The sequence below is a fragment of the Pan troglodytes genome, chromosome 1 (assembly GCF_028858775.2).
Source record: "Pan troglodytes isolate AG18354 chromosome 1, NHGRI_mPanTro3-v2.0_pri, whole genome shotgun sequence".
Classification (NCBI taxonomy): domain Eukaryota; kingdom Metazoa; phylum Chordata; class Mammalia; order Primates; family Hominidae; genus Pan; species Pan troglodytes.
Window position 1 is genome coordinate 66,134,214 of NC_072398.2, and position 21,320 is coordinate 66,155,533.

The 21,320-nt window shown below is 41.1% G+C and overlaps 1 protein-coding gene and 1 pseudogene across 1 annotated transcript; both read left to right on the forward strand.

The window, feature by feature from the left end:
* The first annotated feature begins 15,079 nt into the window (after positions 1 to 15,079).
* Positions 15,080 to 16,380, forward strand: LOC100612366 (keratin, type I cytoskeletal 18-like). Its single transcript, XM_054656575.2, is given in 2 exon segments — positions 15,080 to 15,449; positions 15,452 to 16,380. Coding segments are annotated over 2 exon segments (1,287 nt in total). The 5' UTR covers positions 15,080 to 15,091.
* Positions 16,381 to 19,315: 2,935 nt separating this feature from the next.
* On the forward strand, positions 19,316 to 20,134 carry LOC112206060 (natural cytotoxicity triggering receptor 1-like; annotated as a pseudogene).
* The last annotated feature ends 1,186 nt before the right edge of the window (positions 20,135 to 21,320 follow it).

Sequence of the window (21,320 nt, forward strand, 5' to 3'; positions counted from 1 at the left end):
TACTTGCTCAAGTTAGAGCACTCATCCCACAGTATAAATATATCATAATTTATTTATCTATTCTCCCAAAGATACAAATTTGGGTCATTTCCAGTTTCTTGTTCCAGTGAACAAAGCAATTATGAATTTTTTGTATACGGTTCTCTTGGCGCACATGTGCACAAGTTTCTTAGTTGCTATAACTTAGAGGTGGAATTTCTGGGGTATAGGGTCAATCTAGCTTTTGTCCCTTCAATGACACAGAAACACATTTGTCAAGGTTGCCAAAGGTCTCTATAGTGCCAGATGAGCAATGTTCTGTTCTCCTTATGCTTGGTTCCTCAACAGTATTCAATGCAGTCTTTCCCTCCTTGGTTCACATTCCACTACAGTGGTTCTCAGGCACCACACCCCTGACATAGCTCCCATTCTAAAGGCAGCTCGTCCTCACTGTATTTTACCAGCTCTCTTAATCCTCTCTATCCTACCTCTTAAAATCAGAGCTCCTTGAAAGTACTTAGTGAGTGCTTTCTTTTCCCAACTTTATCCACACTTTCTCTAGGAGAACGCATCATTACCACGACTTCAAATACCATTTGTTTGTTTTAGACCCTAATTCTATTGACCCTCAGCTTTCTTCTCTGAACTCTATTTGTGTAATTAACTGCTCAGATGACTCAGAGTCATCTCAAACTTAACATGTTTAAAATGGAATTTTAAATTTTTCACCATACATCCAGTGCCAACTCTAGGCTCCTAATAAACAGCACTATCATACTCTCAGCTACTGAAGCCAGTAGCCTGGCACTAACTCTTAATGCCTTCCTTTCCTTCACCACTACCCAGTCAATTCCTCACTGTGTCCTGTTGGCTTTACCTCTAAAATATATCCTGAATCTGAATGTCTCTCCACTTCGATTGCCACCAACATAGCTGGAGCTATTGTCTTTCACCTGAGCTTTGGCAATGATACCGTAACAGATCCTTCCACTTTTATTTTTGTTATCCTTAAATCCAATCTTTCTATAGTGACTAAAATGAAGTTTCCATTTATCAATCAAGCTCTCCCTTCCTTAAAGATTTCTGGCTGGGCGCAGTGGCTCGCGCCTGTAATCCTAGCACTTTGGGAGGCCAAGGCAGGTAGATCACCTGAGGTGAGGAGTTCGAGACCAGCGTGGCCAACATGGAGAAACCCTGCCTCTACTAAAAACAAAAAAATTAGCCAGGCATGGTGGCGGGCACCTGTAATCCAGCTACTGGGAAGGCTGAGGCAGTAGAATTGCCTGAACCCGGGGGATGGAGGTTGCATTGAGCCGAGATCGCACCACTTCACTCCAGCCTCAGCGAAAGAAGGAGACTCCGTCTCAAAATAAATAAATAAATAAAAATTTTAAAAAATAAAAATAAAAATAAAAAAAGACTTCCAAAAGTTTCCCAGACTCTTATCGATGCTTTTGCAAAAGTCCATTCATTGGTGAAGAAATGAATTTAGTGGATATTGATTAGTATTTTAAAATGAATAGAAAATATCATAGGCATTACATATTGTAAGGGTAGGATTTTCTATGTAAACATTTTGTTTTATTTGAGTAGTGGGTGAGACATAAAATATATTTCCTACTATGAGTCATGGTCAAACATGTTTGAGAAAAGCTGCTCTACGTGATCTGTCCCCATCTGCCTCTCTAACCTCACTTTGTGCCACCTTTCCCAGGGTCTGACGCCATGGCTGTACAGGGCTACTGTCAGTCCTTCCATAATATGGCAAGCCCTTTGCCTTGCAGGGCCTTTGTACTTGCACTGCCTCTGCCTACAATGCTCCTCCTGCCAGGGTTCCCATGGATGGCCTCTTTTCATCTTTCAGGTCTTAATTAAAAGTCCTCAACCCAGAGAGAACTTCTCGGACCACCCTATTTATTTAGTTCCCCTGAGTTATTTTCTGTCTCAGCAACTTTTGTATTCCCTTCAAAACAGTAATCACATTTGTAAAAATATATTTGAAAAAGTTGTTTACAGTCTGCCTCCTCCATTAGAACATAAACCCCATTGGAGCAGAAGCCTTGTCAGTCTTTTCGCTACATTTACCCAGCATTTTGAAAACTTAATCCCATTTTGGTTACTAAAACGTCACACTTGTAAGTAAGACCCACATCACATTCAGAGATGTGCCAGAGTCAATAATTGATTATTATCTGTGAAATATTCATTGGACTTGGCAGGAGATGTGTTTTGTGGTAATAGAGGTGAATTTCCTTAATAAATTCCTGTCTGGTTCAATTTACCTTGTTACGTTGCTTCCTTAATTGGAGGATGTTTGATGGTGGCTTCCGAAATGCCATTAATGCCTTGTTTAAAATTCCATCTAAGTTCTTAGCCTGACCGCACAGCGTTGATCAAAAGTTTAGTCTTGAGGAAATGAAGCAATTCCTTTTTCTTGGCTTAGAGTCCACCTGAACAGCCACCAAGGGTCTCTTTGTTCGGTTGGGTGGGTCCAGCTTTATGAATGAATAGCCCCTTCACTAACAAACAATAGCAGAGATCTGGGCCACTAACTAGTTGAGCAATGTTAATCTCCTTTCAGGTAATTATTTCCAGAAGTGTAGCAACTATTAGAATGTTTAGATTCCTACTGTTTGATAGAAATTTAACAAACAAATTTAAAATGTTTTATAAACCTTTTAAAGGTTATACTTTCTGATGCAAACTTTTTAATGTCAAAAAAGCATGGTTTCATACTGAAATTCTGAAAGTTATAAACATTTTAATGAAATTATTATGAATTTATAGTTTAGAATCTAAGAGCCTGATTTTATTCATAAGTTTAATTCACTTTCAAGCCTTAAATCAAACATGGGAGACTGGTTCATTGATCAAATGTGTAGTTAACTGTTTTAATGCCTTTACCTCTCCAACTGAAGTAATGCATAAAACTTACAAGGAGGGACTGCTGTGACCTCAAATGTTTACTTCAAGAAGTTAAACATCAGACTTTGAGCAGTGGTTGATTAACAGTCTATTTCTAATAGCGTTCTGACAAAGGCAACCCTATTCCATGTCTTCTTAAAAACCACCAGCTAGTTACTGTAATTGTAAGCTATCCTGTAACTTCATGGCAAAAAATAAAAAATAAAAAAATAAGCATGCCTTGCCCCAATGTCCTTAGAAACCACGGAGTCCTTAAAAACCAAAAATAAACTTTAGAATGAGAAAAATCACTTTTAAACTTTATCTTTTTTCCAAAACTACAGTTGCGAGTTAAGTAAACTGAGACTCCTCCTCACACCTTCTTGTGAACTGAAACATTTCATACTGAGTAAGAGCGGACTGGAAATGAACCATGATGAATTTAGCCTATATCTGAAAAATACCACAGCCCTTCTCCACTGTTTGACCATATTTACTTTCTTGTTAGAAGGAACTTCCAAGGGGCATTGATCCTCCCTATTTGTCTTAGACTCTGCACCTTTGTTTATAGGGTACTGCTGTGTATGGGAGGACTTCGGTTGAATTCTGAATGCTGAAAAGATAAGTGATAGGTTTATCTAAAATATGCCATTTGAAGATACTGTTCATGTCTTATAGTGTCTTGAATTCATCCCAGCCCATTTTACGGCAAGATTTATAAGCAGACTGATTTAATGTTTAAAACCCCTAAGACCTCAGATTAAAAAAAGAAGAAGAACAAACCCCCCCAACAGCTTGTCATTTTTAACTTAATCTTGCTATCATTTAGATACCAAACTCTTGTATGGGATGGGACTCTTCATTCCTCTGCTGTAACTGTCAGTTTTCAATTAAAGGCCTGAACTGCTTTGGGTTCCTCAGTTCATCTTCAGTTTCTCTGGTGATAAGCAAAACATATTTGTTGAGCTAACCTGGCTTTCAACACTGACGTAGGACAGCCTTCACTCTCTCATGAGTTATGCAGTGTTTCATATTATATCACAGTGACATTAGGCAGAAGTAGCCTCCAAGAATAGATTTCCTAATTGGTAATACTTCAGTTTGACATTTCCATTTGCATTATCTAATTACAAAATTTAATTTTTAAAATTATATAAGCAAATAAAATATAAGTGAAAAGAAAGAAAAGTGTTTCTATGAGAACTAAGTTGAATGCCTTGGAACCACTTGATTGATTAAATCACTTAAACTTTTTTAGTTTTCAAATTAGATGTGGGTGACACAATATTAAAAATAACTGATATAAAAAAGTCTCAGAACAAATGCCTCAAGCATAATGGAGTAGCCACCTCCTGGCTACAAGAGTTAGTGCTATAGGCATCAGGTAGCTCAGATAGGTGGATGTTGTTAAGAAAGTACATTTTAGTGTTGACTTAAGCCGTTTTTATGATATTCCTATTGAAAAGTATATCATAGGCCGGGTGCAGTGTCTCATGCCTGTAATCTCAGCACTTTGGGAGGCCCAGGAGGGTGGATCACCTGAAGTCAGGAGTTCGAGACCAGCCTGGCCAACTTGGTGAAACCCCGTCTCTACTAAAAATACAAGAATTAGCCAGGTATGGTGGCGCGCACCTGTAGTTCCAGCTACTCAGGAGGCTGAGGCACAAGAATCGCTTGAGCCTGAGAGGTGGAGGTTGCAGTGAGCCGATATTGTGCCACTGCACTCCATCCAGTGCGACAGAGCGAGACTCCATCTCAAACAAAAAAAAAGTATAAAGTGTATCATGAATGTGAAAAAGTGTGCCAAAGAAATGCAGTTGAACAATGAAGAGAGATTGATAAATAACTTAACAATAATAATAAAAGCAGCAACAAAACATTCCAAAGAAAATGCCTTTTCATTTATGATTATAAACAACTCAATTTGCATTTTTAGTTACACGCAAGAGAAACTGACTCTGGATATTTAAGCAGTTTATTAACCTAAGTTTATTTAAAAGATATTGGGTTAAAGCAGGTGAATTTTAGGGTATGTAAACTACTTCTCAATAAAGCTGTTAAAGAAAAAAAGGATACTGGGTAGCTAACAGAAGAGTGGGAGGACTGGCTTAAGGCTACGTTTCCAGGAATAACACTGAAGACCATGGTACAGAACTGGCTGATGAGGAACCTGCTGCTGCTGCTTCTGTCCTTCCCACTACTGAGGGGCACACCATTGGCCCTGCTGCCTAGGACTGACTTTACAATGCCCCGTACTGTGGCCCAGCACCAAAGCTATCTCCTGGGTGAGAACTTTTCTGAAATAAAATTTCACATGCTTACGTTCTAGCTACAAAGACCCCAGGGAACTGAGTTTTCTGGGTTTGTATCTTGGGAAGCAGAATTCCTAAGGCCAGAGATTTCCTAAAAATAGCAAGAATGATCAAAAGATGCTGGACAGACTAAAAACATAAGAAATATCTATATCAACAGCTTACAATTTTCAGTGGATGTATGTATGTTCAGTCAAATTCTCCTAATCCAGGACTTATGATACCAGAGCTCTAGAATTCCACATCCAGTGTGTGGCTTATCAAATCTCTGATTTCTCCAAAAGAATACAAGAAAATCTGTGGTGACTGTATATACAGTCAGCCCTCTGTATCTGCAAAGGATTCAACCAACCAGATGGAAACCTGCCAATAGAGTATGGAGTATGCCAGGACTGTACTACACAATTTTATATAAGGGGCTTGAGCATCCACAGTTTTTGGTACCTGCAGGAGTCCTAGAACAAATCCCCCCACAGATATGGAGGGCCGACTGTGTTTCTCCTAGTGGTTAAGGGCATGATCTCTGGAAGCAGATCTTCCGGATTCAAATCCCAGTTTTGCTCCTTATTATCTGTGTAACCTTGGGCATATTTACGTAATCTGTTTCTTGAACTGTAAACTGGGGATAATAATGGTAACCTGCATTGCATGTTTTAAATGAGTCAATGTATGCAGAGCTTTTAAAACAGTGCTTGACTGAATCAGAGTGAGCTATTATAATGGGTAATGAATAAGTACTACAACCAAATGGGAACATACTGAACCTATGAACTATAGAATATGTGCAAAGCACATAGATGGAGGCTCAGAGATGAACGAGATGTGACCCTTGCACTCAATGCATTGGAAAGAAAATGTGGAAGATAAACACATAAACTGTGATACAGGACAGATAGTGATGGTGATAAGTGTACAATATTGGTACACACAAAATATTATGTAACTGTTAAGGATGGTGAGAGTCTTTTCTGCAAGAACCTTGTGAGACATTTTGGAGTCTGTGAGGTTTTAACTATGTCTTAAATAAATAGTGCAAATTTGATGGGCAGATATTGCAGGGGGGAAGGGAAAGACGGCATTCCAAACAGGAATAGAGCAGTTTGAAAAAAGCCCAGAGGTAAGAAATGACATGAAAGGAATCAGGTGTTTGCATGAGATAAGGAAAGGTTAGTAGGATACAAGGCTAGAAAAGGCAGCATGGACCAGATTGTGGAGTGCTTTAAATGCTACTTGGGGGAGAGGCACCTGATGATGAATGTAATGAAATCTTAATTGTTTTGTGCCTGGGGAGCTTCAACCCATCCCAAATCATTCTATCCCAGACTGTTCCATTTTTTTCTAGTCCATAGTTACCCTCCATTTCTAAGCTCTTTGGAAAAATATCTTTTCAAGTTGGCAAGATGAAATACATTACATTTATAAGACAAATTGGAACCTACTTTGAACTGACCTTGACTGGAGTTTTAAAATTCCCCATAACTATATTCTTCCCTGAGCTGCCTAAAGGTGATTGTTATTATCTCAACAGGCAAAAGCCAGTTAAAACTATTCAGTGATTCAAGTTTTTCAGCATTTATGAGGCAAAGATATGACCACTTTTCTCACTCACCTCTCTACAAGCACATTTTTTCCCTCTTACTCACCCTAAGATCAAAGAGAATGGTATGGAGAAATAAAGTTTAAGTCGTGCAGTTCCTTATCTAAAATGAAGATAGTTTCCCCTTTCCTTCGTGTTTGGTATGTTCCCAGCAGGAACGAATCCACAGAAAAAGATGGGTGAGTGGCTCCCTTGAACAGCACTTGTTCACTTATGTTCCCTTGGGTCTTAAGTCCCTGGGCCAGCCTAGGTCTGGCCAGAGTCCCTGGTCAGTCCAAAGCTCCAGCATCTCTCATCCAGCAGTAATTCCTTCATGTGGCGAGCCTTCCAAACCTGCAACCAATGAATTGACCTATGAAACATGTTACCAGCAAAACACATTTATGGCTTAGACTTTTAAAACATAAAATGAATCTAAGTTAAAGAGTACTCCAAAAGAAACAGGATTTGGAATTCTTAGTGATAGAGAACATACTCTTGTTAAAAACTCAGTGTGACTGTGCATGAAAGTCCATGCTCTGTAAATTTGGGTCTATGACTCAAAAGCAAATAGGGGTCAGGCACCATGGCTCACACCTGTAATCCCAGAACTTTGGGAGGCTGAGGTGGGCAGATCGCTTAAGGCCAAGAGTTCGAGACCAGTCTGGCCAACATGGTGAAACCCCATCTCTACTAAAAATACAAAAATTAGCCAGGTGTTGTGGCGTGAGCCTGTAATCCCAGCTACTTGGGAGTCTGAGGCATTAGAATTGCTTGAACCCGGAAGGTGGAGGTTGCAGTGAGCCGAGATTGCACCACTGCCCTCCAGCCTAGACAACAGTGAGACTCTTTCTCAAAAAAACAAAACAAAACAAAAAAAACCCACCAAAATGGGAAGCTCACTTGTTCTACCAAATACCTGATTGCTTTACTAGTACATACAACACAAACTATTAGTTTTTGTTTGTTTGTTTGTTTGTTTGAGATGGAGTCTTGGTCTGTCTCCCAAGCTGGATTGTAGTAGTGCAATCTCGGCTCACTGCAACATCTGCGTCCTGAGTTCAAGCGATTCTCCTGCCTCAGCCACCTGAGTAGCTGGGATTATGGGAGCTGGCCACCATGCCCAGCTAATTTTTTATAGATAATTTTATAATATTTTTAAAATAAATATAATAATTTTTATAGATAATTTTTTGTATTTTTAATAGAGATGGGGTTTGAACATGTTGGCCAAACTGGTCTCAAACTCCTGACCTCAAGTGATCCACCTGCCTTGTCCTCCCAAAGTGCTGGGATTACAGACGTGAGCCACCATGCCTGGCCAAAAACTTTTTAAAAAATAACTGGCCAGGCGTGGTGTCTCATGCCTGTAATCCCAACTACGTGGGAGTCTGAGGCATGAGAATTGCTTGAACCCAGAAGGCGGAGGTTGCAGTGACCTGAGACTGCACCACTGCCCTCCAGCCTGGACAACAGAGTGAGACTCTTTCTTAAACAAAAGAACAAAACAACAAAAACACCAAAATGGGAAACTCACTTGTTCTACCAAATACCTGATTGCTTCATTACAACATAAACTATTAGTTTTTGTTTTGTTTTGTTTTTTGGGTCAGAATCTTTCTCTGTCACCCAGGCTGGAGGGCAGTGGCGCAATCTTGGCTCACTGTAACATCTGCCTCTCAGGTTCAAGCGATTCTCCTGCCTCAGCCTCCTGAGTAGCTGGGATTACAGGCGTGCACCACCACGCCTGGCTAATTTTTGTATTGTTTAATTAAAAAAAAAATAACTGTCTGGGCACAGTGGCTCAGACCTGTAATCCCAGCACTTTAGAAGGACAAGATGGGCGGATCACTTGAGGTCAGGAGTTCGAGGCCAGCCTGGCCAACATGGTCAAACCCCGTCTCTACTAAAAATACAAAAATTAGCCGGGCATGGTTGCCAGTGCCTGTAATCTCAGCTACTCAGAAGACTGAGGCAGGAGAATCACTTGAACCCCACAAGTGGATGTTGCAGTGAGCCGAGATTGGGCCACTGCACTCCAGCCTGGGTGACAGAGTGAGACTTTGTCTCAAAAAAAAAAAAAAAAAAAAAGCTTGGGTATTTATTGGCCCACATAACTGAGGAGTCCAGAGGTTGTTCCAAGCTTCAGGCATAGTTGGATCAGAAGTATGGCTTTTCTTCTTTCTGCCATTATTTATGCCATCTGCTGTCTTTGTACCCAGGCTGGCTTCCATCATGGTTACAAGAGGGCTCTCAGCAATAGGGCTACCTCTTGGAAAATAATCTTATTATTTCATTGTAGGTTTAATAAATTGTTTTACTTTCCTTCAAAATCTAGTACACACTGCATTACACAAAAGCAGGGTCTTTGACAATGGTTCTTCAAAGTATCAAAGTGCTGACGCATCAACCCTCTGATAATGGGCAAGGGGTAAGGGTTAAGGTATCATGGGTGCTGTGGATGTCCTCATTGTCCAATCCTATAAGGTCTCTTCAAGCTGGATAGCTCTGCTTGTCATATGTCAGGGCAGCGCCTAGACCTTAGCTTAATTGGGAGCTCTGGCACACAGGGCTAAGCCTTCTTTTGTTGCCAGAGTTCCTCCATTATTAGTTACTTTTAAGGGATTTGGAAAATAAAGCAAAGGATATAATAAAATATTGAGACTGATTTCTGTGGACATTGAGGAAGCCCAAAACACATTGTGAAAAGAAAAACATTTCAGTGTATCATTTTCTATTTATTATATTTTAATATGCAGGATTGTTCTATTTTTAGTCCAATTGTTAGGTAGATGAGTTAATTTGTGTAATTGCTGAAACAGTACTGAAGACATTTTCTCTAAGGTATAGCCTATATTTCTTTGGTGTGTGGGTGCATATGAATGTGCAGACTGTATGTGTGGTGGGGAGGTGGGTAGTCAGGGAAGTGAGAATTTGATTCCGCTTCTGAGCTAAGTGGCAGGTAACATAAACTAAACACAATTATGTGCCAACCACAGTTTTAAGCTCTTTATATACATTATCTCACTTAATTCTCCTAACTACCAAATGATGTATGTTCCATTTTTATTCCCATTCACAGATGGAGAAACCGAAGTTCAAAAAGGCAAACAAATTTCTTGAGGTTGCATAGCTAGAAAGGGGTTGAGCTGGGATCTGCGTCCATACAGTCTGTCTCCAAAGCCTGAAGACTAAACCACTAGCCTGGACTGGCTTCCATAGCTCTTTCCCCCAAAGTGTACTGTCTGATGTTCCTTAGCAATATGACAAAAGATGTCTCACAGCTCCAGAAGTGCCCTCTGAAAAGCCTTTTCCCTGGGAATTCCATAGACTTATGGTTCAGCAACAAGAACAGAAGAGCTTGTCTAAGCCTTTCCTTTTCAGGGAACCATTTGCTTTCTCCTGGTATAATGACCCTTTTCTCTTTCCATATAGTTCAACAGGTTTCAAAACTTACACAAAGAGCTACTGTTTGATTCTTTAAAATATATTTTTCTCATTATGAAGGAAATACATGCCAGTTGAAAACTTCCTAAAGAAAGAAAACATAGAAATACATAAAGAACCACATAAAAATCTCCTAAAACTCCAGAGATAACTGTTAACATTTTTGTGCATTTTCATTTAGGACGTACAGCTTCATAATGTGTTTTTTCCTATGTGGTTAGGTGGTGAACATTTTCCCATAATTCTCGAGGGCGACAACTGTGTATATCTTGAGCAATGTTATATTTCCAGGGCCTAGAACAGTACCTGGCATATAACAATTAGCACCTAATTAGTAATATCTAATTATTTTATTTAATAAATATTTGTTGAATGAATGAGTGACATATGTTCCTCCAAAACGTTTTAAAAGGCCACATAACTATGAATCTATGAAATAAAATGTAACTGTCAAATCACATTAAGATAGTGCATAACTCACTTTTAGAGGTTTCTCCAGGTGAAAGCAAAGTAGTAACACAAAAAGAGCTCTGGGGCAGGAGTCAGGCAGGCAGCCTCTAGCTTAGAGCAGCCATTATAGGTGTAACAATACAGGCTCCATTTTACTTCCTAACACTGCGGTTTCTTCACTAGTACTATGAAGGAGTTGACTGAACTGTTTGCTAAGATTCCCTTCGATGTTTACACTGTGTCTTTATTTTATTTTATTTTATTTTGAGACAGAGTCTCACTCTGTTGCCCAGGCTGGAGTGCAGTGGTGCAGTCATGGCTCACTGCTGCCTTGACCTCCAGGGCTCAAACTATCCTCCGGCTTTAGCCTTCCGAGCAGCTGGGACTACAAGCACTCGCTGCCACACCTGGCTAATTTCTTTTGCATTTGTAGAGATGGAGTTTCACCATGTTGCCCAGGCTGGTCTCAAACTCTTGGCTCACCCACCTCGGCCTCCCAAAGTGCTGGGACTATGGGTGTGAGCCACTGTACCCAGCCCAAGTGTGTCCTTTTTTAGTCTTTGAAAGAGTGTTCCGGTTTTTTAAAAGATGCAGAAGTAGTATGTAAGTATATTTTATTTTAAAACTTTCAAGTAATACAGAATTACATAGGGTAAAACATGAAATTGAAATTCCTCTTTTACAACCACCCCCTTCCCAATACCACTCTCCTCAAAGACTACAACAGGTACAGTTTGGTGTCTGTATGTTCTTCCATCCTTTTTCTATGCTTGAATATATGTCCAAATACAAACATGTAATTGAAAAGAAACACAAATGGAATCATATGATATGTATTATTCTGAGAATTGCTTCTCTCGCTCCCCTTCTCTACAGTATACCTTTGGGGCCTTTTCTGAGTCAGGGCACCTAGATTGACTTCATTTTGACAATATGAATACATCATTGGTTATTTAACGATTCCACTAGTGCTAGACATGGGCTGTTTCCAGTTTTACACCACTATAAACAATGCTACAACAAATATCCTCGTATTGCATAGCATAGCATAGTGGTTAAGAGCAGGGGCGTTGGGATCAGACTCCATGCATTCAAATCCTGGCTCCACCTCTTCACAGCTGTTACTTAACCTGTCCCTGCCTCAGCTTCCTCATCAATAAAATGGGGATCGCCAGGCTGTTTTTAGAGATAAATTAGTCAACGTATGTAAAGTTCTTGAACTGCACCTACCACAGTAAGTGCTAAATGCTATTATCATTATTATTAAAACTACTATAAATAAATTTTTTGTGTGCATGTGCAGCATTTCGGGGGAACTTATATCTAGAGATGGAATTGCTGGGTTGAAATTATGCACACTTAAAATTTTGAAAGTTTTTTTTTTTTTAACAAGATGCCTTCCAATAAGATTTTAACTATTTCTATTTCCATCCACAGTGGTTGAGAGTGTCTGTTGTCTTCTGCCGTTGATACCCCAGTTATTATACATTTTAAGTGTCTGCTCCATTATTAGATATTTATACACTGTTCAAATTGTAGGATAATTAGCTGATGTTATTCTTAGTGTCTTTTCCTAACAAAATTGAAACCTAAGACTTCTGATAGTTAAGACAAGTTTGGGCCATTGGCTTTTCACCAGGGTAGCTTTAGTCGGAAGTTTTAGGTTGTGTCTTGTCCATACCCAGTACTGCCTCTCCTTAGTGGAGTTCATGTGCCCTTAAACATGTATGGTGATTCTTTCTTTTTTGTGTGGTTTATGTAAAATGAAATTAAAATCATTGTTTACCTCCCAAAGAGCTGAAAACAAAAGCAGAACACAAAACAAGTATCAAGGGGTTAGTACACATTATGAAATGTTGAAGATTTAGCAGAACATCACGTCTGAGGTGAAAGAAGTGTTATATGTTACGGAAATGTGTCCGAGCTTGCCCTTTAGCGAAGTGCTGTGCTGTTGTCTTCTGAGTCAGGACTTAAAGCTACGCCTGGCTGAAGGAATGCTTCAGGCTCCACCCAGCCCTTTGGGACTGGGGGGGCCCTTCAATAGCCCGAAAGCTCTCTAGTGCTCTCCTCTGGTCAAAATAAAGAGGTACAGGCTTCAAAGAACTGTTGTGTTTCTTACTGCCATTGAGTATTTGTCTACAAAGTGTTTTGTTTGTTTGTTTAGTTTTTTTGTGGTTTACAAAGTTAATGTCAAAGAGTTGAGGAGGAAAAAAATTAGTGTTCTAAGAGAGAAAAATTATTTGTGAATAAATGGCCGAATGAAGTGTTCATTAATACTTATTTTTTCAATTGAGGAAAACAAAAGGAAAAAGAAATACAATTACATTTCACAGCATCCTGGTGTGCACCTCCAAAATAATATAAACCAAATCTCCACCATACAAAACTTCCAAAATACCTAAATCCCCAGTGTACTTATTTCGTGTTTTCTGACTGATGTGAGCCTTATTTATTCTTACATAGGGAAATATGAAAATAATGTGTTAGTATTAAAGACTTCCTAAAACTGTGTTACTACTAATTTATCTATGTTCTTTATAACTGAACTGTACCCTGGGAATGACTTGGTGATGGAAAAAACTTTCCTTATTTTGCAGCTGTCAAAGTCCAAGATTTTCCTTTTGACCTCCTTCAGATCTTTACTCAAACATCATCTTACGGGTGAGACCTTCCCTCTGTGCTCTGTACAAAAATTATATCCCGGGCCTACTCTCCAAAATGTCCTCATCCCTGCTCTGCCCTATCCATCTCCATATTTTTATCATTCTCCATAGCACCTAACTGTCACATAATGTGCCATAAATTTTACTTCTAAAAATTGAGATATAATTCACATACCATACGGTTCACCCATTTAAGCATACAATTCAATGGTTTCAGTTCTCAGAGTTGGGCAGTCATAATCACAATCAATTATAGTACATTCTCATCACCCCAGAAAGAAATCCTGGGCCCATTAGCAGTCAGCTCCCATTCCTTTTCAAACTCTGCCCCTCTTCCCTGGCACCCCCCCACCCCCAGCCCTAGGCAACCACTAAGGTACTTTCTGTCTCTAATAGATACAACACATTTAGAAAAATGCCTAGCAAACAGGTATGCTATTATGATGATTTGCCTATTCTGGACATTTTATATAAATGAGATCATATGTTATATGGGTTTCTGTGACCTCATTTTCTGTCATTTAACATGTTTTCAAGGTTCATCCATGTTGTAGTATGTATCAGCAGTACTTTATTCCTTTTTAAATAGCCAAATAGTATTCTACTGTATGGCTATACCACATTTTATTTATCTGTTTATCAGTTGATTGACATTTAAGTTCTTTCCACTTTATAGCTATTATAAATAATTCTGCTATGGACGTGAATGTACAAGTTTTGGGGTAGATATGTGTTTTTATTTTCTTGACAATTTTACGTAAAAAATCATGTTTATTGTCTGTCTTCAGCACCAGCACCAAATACCATGCCAGCACAGAATAGGTGCTCAATACATATCTGTAAAATAAATGAGCTATTCTCTCTCCTCTGCAGAATCTCAAGCGTGTTGCCAACGAGATTCTTCAGTTCGTTTTAATTTTGGTCCTAACTTTTTACCTAAAGCCAGTTTAGGTGACTCTTTGTAACATGGCTTATGCATATCTCTACAGCCTGAGTTTTTGTCCCAAATTGTCCTCTACTCCTGTTATATTCAGCTACCTAGACCAAGTTCTTCTACCCCTGGATAAAGCCACTAACTACTCTCTCTGCTTAGAATATTTACCTTACTCCATCCCCGCATTCTGTCCCTGCTTTAGGTGCCTATAGTTTCCTTCTCTTTCATAACTCAGCCAACCTGGGAATTTTATCTGCTAACAGAAGTAGAAATTAATTACATTCTTTTTGGGAAATGGCTTGGCAATACTGAGAGCGTTAAAATGTTTCTACATCTTGACTCAGTAATCCCACCTTCCCCTAGAGGAATATCTGAAATATAAGCAAAAGCTTATGCACAAAGATATTCAAAATGGCATAGTTGATGCTATAGAAATTAGTGTAGCCCAAATGCTTGAAAATATAAGGTTATACAAATTATATTTATACCAAGAAATTACATGCCACTCTTGAAAATTATGTGTTTAAGTAATTTTTAATGATATGAAAATGCTTATCTAAATAGAAAAACAAACTATAAAATTTAATATGATCTAAACTTTGTAATAGTGTGATAGAAAAAAAAAATACTAAAAGAAAACATACCAAAATCTAGTAGTAGTTATTGCTGAGCATTGGAATTACAGTTCATTTAAGTTTTCTTCTTTCTTATGCTTTTCTGTATTGTCCAAATTGGCTCAGGGTAGAGGCATTGCTTTCATAATTAGTAAAAAGTAGGTCGTCGGCAAAGCCGGAGTCCTGTCTTCTTACTCTCCTCTGCAGACAGCATGAACTTCACCACTCGCTCCACCTCCACCAACTACCAGTCCCTGGGCTCTGTCCAGGCGCCCAGCTATGGCCCTCCGCCAGTCAGCAGCACAGCCAGCGTCTATGCAGGCGTTGGGGGCTCTGGTTCCCAAATCTCCATGTCCCGCTCCACCAGCTTCCAGGGCGGCATGGGGTCCGGGGGCCTGGCCGCGGGGATGGCTGGGGGTCTGGCAGAAATGGGAGGCATCCAGAATGAAAAGGAGCCCATGCAAAGCCTGAACCACCACCTGGCCTTCTACCTGGACAGAGTGAGGAGCCTGGAGACCGAGAACCGGAAGCTGGAGAGCAAAATCCGGGAGCACCTGGAGAAGAAGGGACCCAGGTCAGAGACTGGAGCCATTACTTCAAGACCATCAAGGATTTGAGGGCTCAGATCTTCGCAAATACTGTGGACAATGCCTGCACTGTTCTGCAGATCAACAATGCCCATCTTGCTGCTGATGACTTTAGAGTCAAGTATGAGACAGAGCTGGCCATGCGCCAGTCTGTGGAGAGTGACATCCAGGGGCTCCGCAAGGCCATTGATGACACTAGTGTCACTCGGCTGCAGCTGGAGACAGAGATCGAGGCTCTCAAGGAGGAGCTGCTCTTCATGAAGAAGAACCACGAAGAGGAAGTAAAAGGCCGACAAGCCCAGATTGTCAGCTCTGGGTTGACCTTGGAGGTAGATGCCCTCAAATCTCAGGACCTTGCCAAGATCATGGCAGACATCTGGGCCCAATATGACGAGCTGGCTTGGAAGAACCAAGAAGAGCTGGGCAAGTACTGGTCTCAGCAGATTAAGGAGAGGACCACAGTGGTCACCATGCAGTCCACTGAGGTTGGAGTTGCTGAGATGACGCTCACGGAGCTGAGACATACAGTCCAGTCCTTGGAGATCAACCTGGACTTCATAAGAAATCTGAAGCCTAGCTTGGAGAACAGCCTGAGGGAGGCGGAGGCCCACTGCACCCTGCAGATGGAGCAGCTCAATGGGATCCTGCTGCACCTGGAGTCAGAGCTAGCACAGACCTGGGCAGAGGGACAGCACCAGGCCCAGGAGTATGAGGCCCTGCTGAACATCAAAGTCAAGCTGGAGGCTGAGATCACCACCTACTGCGGCCTGCTGGAAGATGGCAAGGACTTCAATCTTGGTGATACCCTGGACAGGAGCAAGTCCGTGCAAACCATCCAAAAGACCACCACCCGCTGGATAGTGGATGGCAAAGTGGTGTCTGAGACCAACGACACCAAAGTTCTGAGACATTAAACCGGCAGAAGCAGGATACTCTTTGGGGAGGAGGAGGCTAATAAAAAGATCAGAGGTTTTAAAAAAAGCAATAAAAGTTATTTTAGCTCTCTTGCTTCTGCTCCAGCCATGTAAGATGTGCCTGCTTCCTCTTTTCCTTCCGCCATGATTGAAAGTTTCCTGAGGCTTCCCCAGAAGCTGAGCAGGTGCCAGCATTGTGCCTCCTGTACAGCCTGTAAAACCGATGGCTCTAGGCAAGATGTTATAGACAAATGAGAATGATGCCATCCCTCAAAATGTTATAAGGACATTTGGGTAGGGACTATCTAGACAAGTAGAATGGACGGATACTGGCTAGATGGAGGAATGACATTCTGGAATTTGGGGCTAAGAGTTGAAGGCACTGAAAAAAGAGACTTGGTATTTGAACCCTCGTCCTGCCTGGCATCTTATCCTGCAATCTTCAAGAAGTTGACTACACCATGAGAGTCAAGCCAAATTTGGGAAGTGAGAAAGAGACAAGGCTTTTCTGTCAAGAAGAGGGACAGTGGCTGTGCATGCTTCACTTTTCAGGACCACTTGGAACAGTGCGAAAAACTCTTCCACCCCTTTCTTCTCATACAGCACAGAGTAGTTTGATGGTGAAGAAAGAGAGGGATCAGGCTGAGCACAGTGGCTCACTCCTGTAATCTCAGCACTTTGGGAGGCCGAGGCGGGCAGATCACTTGAGCTCAGGAGTTGGAGACCTGCCTGGGCAACATGGTGAAACCCTGTATCTACTAAAAATACAATAATTACCCAGACATGGTGGTGCATGCCTATCGTCCCAGTTACTCGGGAGGCTGAGGCACGAGAATCGCTTGAACCAGGGAGGTGGAGGTTGCAGTGAGCCGAGATTGCGCCCCTGTACTCCAGCCTGGGTGACACAGCAAGATTCTGTCTTGGAAAAAAAAAAGAGAGAGAGAGAGGAATCCCTTTCTGCTGTTGCGCTTTTATCACTCTAATCGTTGCTATTGTTATTCATCTCCCAAGAGTAAATGGGAAATCTACTTCTCACTCAGTCCATCCTCTTGTACCTGCAGGGAGATTCTCCAATGTTGCTCACTGTTTTGAATTAGCACATTTCTTTGCAGTCCCCCATATCCACCAGGATACATTCCAAGGCCCCAGTGGATGCCGGAAACCGTGCATGGTACCATACCCTACATATGCACCAATTACTTTTTTCTCCTTCACAATTTCACAGATAGAACATTTGTTCTTACCGTAGATCTTCGCAACTTCAGTAGAGAGTTTTTTCTTCTTTTTTTTTTTTTTTTTATTAAGTGGAGAGTTAGTTACTTACTTAGAAATGTTTCTTTTCTTATTAGGTTTTTTTGTTTTGTTTTGTTTGTTTGTTTGTTTGTTTTGAGACAGAGTCTCGTTCTGTCTCCCAGGCTGGAGTACAGTGGTGTGATCTCGGCTCACTGCAACCTCTGTCTCCTGGGTTCAAGCGATTCTCCTGCCTTAGCCTCCTGAGTAGCTGGGACTACAGGTGCCTGCCACCACGCCTGGCTAATTTTTGTATTTTTAGTAGAGACGGCGTTTTACATATTGGCCAGGCTGGTCTTGAACTCCTGACCTTGTGATCAGCCCACCTCGGCCTCCCAAAGTGTTGGGATGACAGGTGAGAGCCACTGTGCCCAGCCCTTATTAAGTCTTTAAGTGGGAAGCTTTTCTTTTCACTTTTATTTTATTTTATTGAAATATTATAACAAATCATTGAAGAAGATAGTGTTATCATTCCATTCTGATAAAACCAATTAACTTATCCAAGCATGTGCATGCTGTACACAGAAGATCCACCATTAAAAAGTCCCTATTTTTACTTACTTTTCTTAGATTCAGTGGATACATGTGCAGGTTTCTTATATGAGTATATTATGTAATGCTGAGGCTTGCACTTTTAATGATCCAGTCACCCAACTAGTGAGCATAGTACCAAATACACAGTTTTTCAAGTCTTGCCCCCTCCTTCTCTCCTCCTTTTTGGAGTCCCCAGTGACTGTTGTTCCCTTCTTTGTGTTCACATGTACCCAGTGTTTAGCTCCCACTTATAAGTGAGAATATGTGGTAATTGGTTTTCTGCTTCTGTGTTAATTTGCTTAGGATAAAGGCTTCCACCTGCATCCATGTTACTGCAAAAATCTTGTGCCTTTTCACAGCTGTATAGTATTCCATGGTGTATATGTACTACATTTTCTTAATCCAATCCACTACTGTTGGGCACCTGGGTTGATTCCATATCTTTGCTATTGTGAAGTGCTCCAATGGACATACAAGTGCATGTGTCTTTTTGGTAGAATTATTTATTTTCCTTTGGATATATACCCAGGAATGGGATTGCCGGGCTGAATGGTAATTCTATTTGTAGTTCTTTGAAAAATCTCCAAACTGCTTTCCACAGTGGCTGAACTAATTTACACTCCCACCAACAGTGTGTAAACCTTCCTCTTTGCTCCACAATCTCACCAGCGTCTGTGAATTTCTGACTTTTTAGTAATAGCCATTCTGACTGGTGTGAGATGGTAATGGTATCTCATTGTGAAATTCCCTATATTTTTATATGATTCTCAGGGGGTATCATGGGTCTGAATACTGACTCATGCCCTGGGCGTGACTTCCACATTGCAGAATTGAGAAGTTGACCCAGAAATGCATTTCAGGCTGAGCAGACAATTATCAGAGGAGCTGGCTAGACCACAGCTGTGGTCAGATGTGTCATAGGGACCATGGCCTTTCTGTAGACTCATGGTCAGAGGTGGAGAGGAGCTGTGAACCTTCTTGTGAAAAAAAGGTGAAAGTTGCCCCGTGGTGATGGGCGCTGGGCCTCACCTACCACATACTGTGCATCTCCTGGCCTGCTGGGCTCAGTCCCCACCCCACTGCTTGGCACTCGCCTGGCAGAATCTGAGTGATGTCTTCTGCACTCCCTGCCCTGCTCTGCCACTGGCTGTGTCTGAGCCAGAGGATCAGTGCTCAGCAGCAGACTCTCCCAAAACCCATCATCTGGGCTGAACTCAGTTCATGATTCCAAATGAAAAGCTGGTGACCATCTGTCACTGGGGAGATTCTGAGGCTGTTGAATACCAGCTGTACTTTGAAGGAAGCCTTTCTGCCATGGAGAGACCAAAACCCCCTGAATGGATTAACAAAGTTGAATTCCACATCCTACTCATGACCTCCCACACAGCAGGGCTATACAGCTGCTTCTATCTGGCTGGGGAGCTCTGGTCGGAGCCCAGTGACTCTGGATCTGGTGGTAACAGGAGGGAAGATCCAGCCGCATACAGTGCAGATATGGGAATGTCCAGGCGGAGTTCCCCATTGGCCCTGTGACCACAACCCACAGAGGGACATACCGATGTTTTGGCTCCTATAACAACCATGTGTGGTCTTTCCCCAGTGAACTGGCAAAGCTCCTGATCATAGGTGACATTGAGAACACCAGCAGACCCCACCTCTTCTGGCTCTTGGGACACCTACCTTTTAACCAGAGATGGGACTCCAGAAAGACTGTGCCCTCTGAGACCACACTGCCCAGAATCTCCTTCAGATGGGCCTAGCTTTCCTTGTCCTGGTGACTCTGGTGTGATTCCTAGTTGAAGACTGGCTCAGCAGGAAGAGGACTAGAGGGCGAGCCAACAGAGCTTCCACTTGGGAATGCGGCAGAAGGTTGAGAACACAAAGACCCCTTGAAGAATGACCAAGAAACGCAGTGGCCATGGGTGGAACTGAAAGCCGATCTTGAGCCTGGGCGTTGGGAGCTCTGTGTTGGGAGAAGGGAGTCATTGTAGGAAAAAGGGACAGTGGTATTCCATTTGTCAAAGCATCCTGGAGGAGACAGGAGGTGGGAGAAACAAGCTAAATTTCTTTGGGAGGCAAAAAAAAGAAAAAAGGTGTTTTAAAAACTCAGCTTAAGTATCCCTTCTTTGGAGAAGAAAGGTCCTTTTCTCCTACAATGTGGAATATATGTGTATATACACACACACACACACACGCATATATATACACACATAAATAAATACAAATTATTTGTGTGTATATAAATATATATATGTATGTATTTATGTGTATATACATAAATAAAAGCATGGTCCTTACCAAACACAATCATCTACTGACCCATCTGTATCTTTCACTAGGATTACGAGGGCAGGGATTTGGTCTTTTACCTCTATAACTGTGGCATCTACGCATTGCGTGGCATGTAACAGATTTCTAACAAGTATTTGCCTTTTGGAGGAAAAGGGAGCTGTTGCTGTTTTTAAACTTTGGCCCAGGACAGGTGGTCTTTATTATTCAGAACCTAAGAATTAAAAAACCCATAATTTATCAAAAACAAACTTTTGAAGAAACACTAGAGTAAAACATTTGTGTGTGTGTGTGTGAGTGAAATATGCAGTTAGTATTGTTATAAACAAAGTCCAGGACTCAACGAAAGGAATAAAGTAAGAATAGAATTGAAACATGATGCATGTTGTAATTATTCCCTAAACTACAGTAACATGATGTTAATATTTTCCTCAAAATAAACTCAGAATTTAACATAGTGTTCTTCCAGACGAGTGTGAAGGAAGGCAGGTGTTTTCCCAATGCTGTTCTCCTTGGGAGCTGTCAGCTTCAGTGCAGTATTTCACAGCTAGACTGTAAACAAACGTTAATTCCAATTGGCTCAATATACATTCAACAGTAAAATACCAGAAGTGAGTGGTCTCTGTTGTTCTCCAAGATGTATGATCTGGAACAGACTTTTATCGTGAAAGTGTTCATAGTTTGCACACATCACTCCCAGCTGGAAGTTGTTGTCCAGTTTAACAGTTATATAATATAATCTTTTATGTGAGAATTTTGAATAGCACAACAGAGACAAGAAAACAGACTAACTTCTCCTTGGTATGACCACATCTTGGCAAAAAGTG